Genomic DNA, 7,286 nt, shown 5'->3' with positions numbered 1-7,286 from the left:
CAAGCAAATTAGTAAGATTGTCTCACCCAATGTTCAAGAAAGGCCTTTTCCCCTTTATTCAGATTACAACCTCTCACTTTCAGTTATTTGAAAAGGAAATAATCTCCCAAATGTCACTATTTCTAAAACAAGCCATAGAAAGTTGGTTGCAATTTCAATTTAATCCTCCAGAAACGACAGAACAAATAATGGAACAAATATTGTGGTTAAATTCAAATATACTAATTGACAAAAAACCTTTATTTTTTGACAGAATGTTTAAAAAAGGTATAATCTTCGTAAATGATATCATTGGTAGGACTGGTGGAGTTATGTCGCACATGCAGCTAACAAAAACATATGGAAATGTCTGCTCTACCCAAAATTACAACCAAATAATTGCAGCCTTACCGCAAAAGTGGAAGAGGAAAGTTGAAGGGGGAGAAAGTAAGGAACTTGTCTGTCGGCCTTGCATTAAAGAACATAATTGGTTAAGGAAAACTGTGATAAATAAAAAAGTATATCAGTTTCACTTAAGGACCAAAGGATTGACAGCCGTCCCATATAGATTGCAAAATAGTTGGGAAGAGATCTTTGACGTACCGATCCCATGGCATAGTGTTTATGAACTGACACGCAAAACGACACCGGATTCAAAAATTAGAATCTTTCAATTTAAATTGTTATATAAAATTCTTGCTACCAATAGAATGTTATTTATATGGGGGATACAATCTTCCCAGCTCTGTAGATTTTGCTGTGAAGAGACAGAATCATTAGATCATTTGTTTTGGTTCTGTCCATTTGTAGCTTGTTTTTGGACACAGGTCCAGGAATGGCTAAAGGATTGCAATATTTACCTGGAACTAACCTTGCAGATAGCATTACTGGGTGATCTGAAAAGTCATAGTCAATCGATCAATAATATAATAATACTTTTAGCAAAAATGTTTATTTTTAATTCACAATCTGTAGAAGCAATGAGAATAGAAAGGTTCAGAACTTTAGTAAAACATCACAGAGAGTGTCCGCACTGTGTGCGCAGTTTGGGTTACGCACTGTTCCCTGTGTGCGTAATTGTTTCGCTTGCCCTCCGGCTGGGATTTTGCCGTGAGTCTTTTGTATTTGTTTGATCCTCAATAAAGACTGCTGTAGAGCCTCCGTAATTGCTGCACCACATCAGGACTACGCTCAGCCCTTGACACATCAGATCTATCTAATTGATAGAATTTCCATGCAAGGCTTTTCTCAATACCCTCCAAGTCAATAAATCGCAAGAGGGTGTTAGGATCTTCATAGCCCTCAAATTGCCTTGGTCTTTCCACCATGAATACTTTGAAGATGTCTGGACATCCCTGCCTTGTATCACACAGAGTGCGACCTTTCTCTGTCCACCACTGCAGGAACTCCCTGGGGTCAGTTATGTCCAGTCCAGACTGAAGCGTGGTCTCTCTCTTTTTGACATCAGTCTCGTGTCTCTTTATTTTAGTCAGCTGTTTCTCCATATTGATATTGACAAGACCATCCCTCCTGTCTATCTCTCTCATCGCCAGCTCTTCTCTCTGCTTCAGCTTGTTGATTACTTCCTCAAACTGGGTCCTGATTTTTTCCTTGACTTGGTTGGATTTCTCTCTTCTCTTAGAGATGTTATTTTGTTGACTTGCTCTTTTATGTTGCGCTTTGTTGATGTCTTCCTTCAGAATACCTAATGCTGAGACCACTTCTGTCATCAGATCCTCCTGTGCCTCTCTCAAAGGTTTGAACGTGTGTCCTCTGTGGTCTCTCCCCTCCTTACAGACCAGACAGATCAGCTTACTGTCTGTCACACAGAACAGCTTCATCGCTTCTCCGTGCTCAGCACACTCGCCTCCTCTCTCAGCTGTAGATCTTTGTCCTCTGGTCTGCTCCAGTCTCAGCTGGTCCGCCATGTTCTTAGCCAGTCTGTTGATCTGGAAGTTTCTGTCCGTGACCAGAGCTCTACACTCAGGGCAGCGGGGACGGAGTCCAGCCTCCAGGATCTGTTCAAGACATCTCTTACAGAAGGTGTGCTGGCAGCTGAGAGACACAGGGTCAGTGAAGATATCTGTACAGATGGAGCAGCAGAGGTGGTCGGACAGGGCAGAGGAAGATGTAGCCATTCTGGAGCTGAAAGTGTCGCGTTCACCGTTCACAGAAAGAAAATGAGAGCGAGAGAAAGAGAAAGTGAAAGTGTGTGCGTTAGATACGAGGCCTTATGACTCTGCCCTCTGTTTGCCTTAGGGGGTGGGGATTTAAAGACACAGTCAAGCTAATATTAGCTTTGAAGCCCTCAATAAAAATCTGACAAATGCATTTCTCTTATCTTAAGGAAAGGCACATTTGAATCATTCAGATAAGCAAGATGCACTAAATATTTTTCACTTCTGAAATGAAATGGAAATGAAAATTATTATTATTATTAAATGGCAATTTACCAAAGGGGAGTTGAAATGGTATGAAATGGCAATTTACCATTTCATCTAGGGTAGGGGAGGGAATGGCCGGCAGGGGATGTAGCTCAGTTTGTAGAGCATGGCGTTTGCAACGCCAGGGTTGTGGGTTCGATTCCCACGGGGGGTATAAAAAAATAATAAAGTAATGTATGCACTTAACTGTAAGTCGCTCTGGATAAGAGCGTCTGCTAAATGACTTAAATGTAAAATGTAAATGTACAATGTCACCGGTTTGCAAAAATTCAAAGGACAGATCCCAAATATCATGAAACTCTGGGGCTTTCTTTTTCACTATATAAGTTAATTTGGGAGAGTATGGCAGTATCAGGGGATCCTTCACACATGGGAGAGTATGGCAGTATCAGGGGATCCTTCACACATGGGAGAGTATGGCAGTATCAGGGGATCCTTCACACATGGGAGAGTATGGCAGTATCAGGGGATCCTTCACACATGGGAGAGTATGGCAGTATCAGGGGATCCTTCACACATGGGAGAGTATGGCAGTATCAGGGGATCCTTCACACATGGGAGAGTATGGCAGTATCAGGGGATCCTTCACACATGGGAGAGTATGGCAGTATCAGGGGATCCTTCACACATGGGAGAGTATGGCAGTATCAGAGGATCCTTCACACATGGGAGAGTATGGCAGTATCAGGGGATCCTTCACACATGGGAGAGTATGGCAGTATCAGGGGATCCTTCACACATGGGAGAGTATGGCAGTATCAGGGGACCCTTCACACATGGGAGAGTATGGCAGTATCAGGGGATCCTTCACACATGGGAGAGTATGGCAGTATCAGGGGATCCTTCACACATGGGAGAGTATGGCAGTATCAGGGGATCCTTCACACATGGGAGAGTATGGCAGTATCAGGGGATCCTTCACACATGGGAGAGTATGGCAGTATCAGGGGATCCTTCACACATGGGAGAGTATGGCAGTATCAGGGGATCCTTCACACATGGGAGAGTATGGCAGTATCAGGGGATCCATCACACATGGGAGAGTATGGCAGTATCAGGGGATCCTTCACACATGGGAGAGTATGGCAGTATCAGGGAATCCTTCACACAAGGGAGAGTATGGCAGTATCAGGGAATCCTTCACACAAGGGAGAGTATGGCAGTATCAGGGAATCCTTCACACATGGGAGAGTATGGCAGTATCAGGGAATCCTTCACACATGGGAGAGTATGGCAGTATCAGGGAATCCTTCACACATGGGAGAGTATGGCAGTATCAGAGGATCCTTCACACATGGGAGAGTATGGCAGTATCAGGGGATCCTTCACACATGCACCTATGTTCAGTACCCTCCCCACATTGGTAAAACCTTGACTTTTTTTAGAAAGCCATTTTGGTCTTTGTGTATTAGATATAGGAACACTCTTTCCAATCTCCTGGCTTTAGAAATAATGTTTTAGCTGGAGTTCAGAAGAGAAATCTGTCTGTAACTTTCACATTTTGTTGGGGATTTATCAGGCTTCAGAGTAAGAGTGATTAAAGCAAGATTTGCGCGGTTATCGAAACGTCACGCCAGGGTAAGCCCGCACGAAACACAGACCTTATGTGAAGTAGTTCTAAAATCCCCTACGGAAAAAGTAATGGTGGAAAAATGTTTGGAACCATTTCCTGGTTTTACCGCTAGGTTTATGGGTATTATGACTCATACTGTGGTACTCAATAGAATAATGACACAGAGGAACGGTCGCTCAGAACAATACCATCATATTCACTTCCTGCTCAATTGGGAAGCAATGAGCAAGAAACTAAAAAAGCAGTTTATACGAGAATATTATTTAATTGTCGACGAGTAACATGAATACTGCCTTTTACTCGGGTTCTGAGTCCTCCATGGATCACATACATTTAAGTCCTTAATGAAATGCTGTAATTTCTTTCTACTCTGCGAGTGGGAAGTGTCTAAACCTGAGGAGTGATCTAGACGTGGATCAAGAGTGCATTTAAAAATCCCTGCCATTAGGACTTTACCAGGAAGGGAGGCTATCAATATAAATAAATTATCAAAGAATTTGGGATTATCATCATTAGGATCATAAACATTAACCAGATTAATACGCTGATTGAAAAGAGTTTCCCGTTTCAAAATGTATCTACCAGCTGTATCAGTTATAATATGATCCACTTGAAACTGAACAGATTTGTGAATTAAAACCATAACACCATGAGAATGAAAGGAGAAACAGGATGCCAATCACTTGCCCTGGCCATCTCCTGCATACTTTTAAGTAGCTCATCCTTCAACAAGTGAGTTTCTTGTAGGAACACAATAGATGAATGAAGTTGTTTAAGCCCAGTAATAACCTGTTCAAGCTTGGATAGTTTACAAACTCCACGGACATTCCACAAAGTACATTTCAGTTTTGCATTTGAAGTCATTTAACCAACGATGTAAACATGGAATAAGCTATAGCATAAACGCATATCTAAAATATGTTTAGTAACCACCAGGACCGCATTAGTATTTTGTAGTGAGGAAAATATGTAAAGATCTGTTGAAACAAACAAACAGTAAAACACTGAACCCCATTCCCCTGTCTCCCTAACCAAGACATCCAAAGCTTCCCGTCCCACCTCCCCCTAATCATACAGTGCATTCTGGTGGACGACAGATCCTGTAAACGGAGGAGTCTAACCTAAGTGACGCTAAACAAAACGAAATGTCTCCTGCCATCTCTCGGGCATTTCTCCTCACCAACAAAACAAACGGCATATCTCGCAACATGCTTTGTGAAATATCAGGTAGCCTTAGTTTGAAAAGGTAAAAACAGTAACGTTATTTAGTGAAGCCCGAGACTAACATTACTGTATGGACAGTCCGAAATAGTTGTAAATGATCCGCAACACAGGGTTTGTAGTACCAAGTAACCAAATGGCTCATATACATATAGCATTAACGTATACCATGATAGCTTTTAAACCCAAAAGATAATCAAAGACCAGAATTGAATAGGCTACGAGAGAAAGAGATATACCGTTGAATATTATGCCACCCAAAGGCCCTTTGCAGACGAGAATGTCTCGTCTGCAATATGATCCGAACTTTTACAACTTTATTTAGTCCGGAAGCTTCTCAGTGGTGCAACATAAATGAATAAGATCCCGCAATGTTATGGCTGGCTCACTGGCTAAATAAATGAGGTATCGATAGCCATTTCGTGTCCGTTGACATGGTGTTAAACATTTCACCGGCATTTTACGGTGTCCCATGTATTCCAATGGAAGAGAATGATTTAACATAACAAAAATAAACATAACTTTGACGTCCAAAGTTCAATTGACAGCTATCACGCCTGACATATGGAAGAAACGTAGCTAATTGATAAGCACAAACAGGCTACAAATAAAATAAGAAAACTTTGAGTGGGCTAGCTCGCTATGTTATTCACTTAACTGTTATGCTAGCGAGCAGCTAATAAATTGATTGGTTAGCGAGCTATCTTATCGACAATCACATAATCTATAGTTTAATTCTCCATAGTCCAGAGTGGTGGTAAACATCACAGGGGCAACATGACTTGGAAGAAAACTCACGTTGTATGCCCTGGATGAATCCGCAGTTTAGGTGGGAGATTCAAACTCGTGTGGCCGTCCAATGTAAGTCAGACGTAGTTTAGCTGGGAAGGCTATTCCATAGGCAATGTTGAGCTACCGGAGTTGGCGTTTGACCCCATCGTAGCCTTTTCTTTTTCGGTGCAGGTCCGCAGATAGTTCACTGAAGAACGTGATCTCTTGGTCCCCGTATAATCACCTTGCCCTTGGCTTTTTTGCATCACTCTGACTTTGTCTTGAAAAGTTGAGAAACGTCATGATAAGGACTTGGAGAGAGGGGTGGCTTCTCAGGCATGTAGGAGCCGGAAGCTGATGGGCACTTTCAATGCGCAGGGGGGTCCGGGAAAATGTTCGGCCCCACTGCATCGGCAGCCATCTCTCGAGAAACGCAACTGAGTCACCATTTTCCTATTTTTCGGGTAAATTAATCAGTCTCAAGTTTGACCTCCTATGGTGGTTCTCGAGCGAGCTTAGTTTTGAAGTAAGGTCGGCCAACTGTTTTTCCAACTTTTCTGTTGTGGTTTTGACAGTGAGGACAATATTTTCCACTGTGCTAATACGTTCCTCTGCTTCGTCCAAGTGTAGCCGGCGCGGTCTGCTCGTTGCCGACTACTGCGTTGTGTTCCGGTGCACTGAAGACAAGACACTGGCGTACTTGAAGGCACTTTATTGTGTACAACTCTCTCAATCTGTTCAACATCAAGGAGAGAAAATTTTCAAAACTCTACCCTCGACCAGAATCCGCCTCTCTCAGTCGAGTACAATGCAGACTGAATATAATCACATTGAAAAATCCAAGGAATAAAATACAACATAATTGGAAAATAAACATCGCATCTGGTGTATATCTTATGTATGTGTCATATTGCATGTTATCTCTGCCAAAACTCTGAGCTTTTAGCCTTTACATTAATACTGTGCAACATGACATAAACCATCTTTCAAATAGGTAATACATACAGTAATATGCACGAAGCAACATGTAATCCTTCACATTTGAGCTTTCCAGTGCCATTAAACACTAATCAATACATGAAAACATTTTAAATGAACACATATTTTTAACCTGATATAGGGAATACATACCTGTTCAACATCAAGGAGAGAAAATGTTCAAAACTCTACCCTCGACCAGAATCCGCCTAACATAAAAAGAACAACGAAACGTGGGCTTCAACACAAGAGGATAGAATGACGATCGCTAACTTACAGCTAAACAAAACACGAGGTTAGCTAAGTTAGCAATTTCTCAA

The 7,286-nt window shown here is 41.9% G+C and overlaps 1 protein-coding gene across 1 annotated transcript; it reads right to left on the bottom strand.

Moving 5' to 3' along the window:
- Window positions 1–632: 632 nt before the first annotated feature.
- LOC311120691 (nuclear factor 7, ovary-like) lies at window positions 633–2,154 on the bottom strand. Its single transcript, XM_084195267.1, has one exon. It carries the CDS (start codon window positions 2,115–2,117, stop codon window positions 1,116–1,118), a length of 1,002 nt encoding a protein of 333 aa, XP_084051393.1. The 5' UTR covers window positions 2,118–2,154; the 3' UTR covers window positions 633–1,115.
- Between the last annotated feature and the right edge of the window lie 5,132 nt (window positions 2,155–7,286).

This window comes from Coregonus lavaretus, assembly GCF_964263955.1.
Source record: "Coregonus lavaretus genome assembly, contig: HAP1_SCAFFOLD_2644, whole genome shotgun sequence".
Taxonomy (NCBI): Eukaryota; Metazoa; Chordata; class Actinopteri; order Salmoniformes; family Salmonidae; genus Coregonus; species Coregonus lavaretus.
The sequence above is the reverse complement of the archived record's forward strand: the minus strand, read 5'-3'. Positions and strand labels throughout refer to the sequence as shown.

Bases quoted from the DNA above. Each gene is read 5' to 3' on its own strand.
- LOC311120691 (XM_084195267.1), bottom strand. From the start codon at position 2,117: ATGGCTACATCTTCCTCTGCCCTGTCCGACCACCTCTGCTGCTCCATC.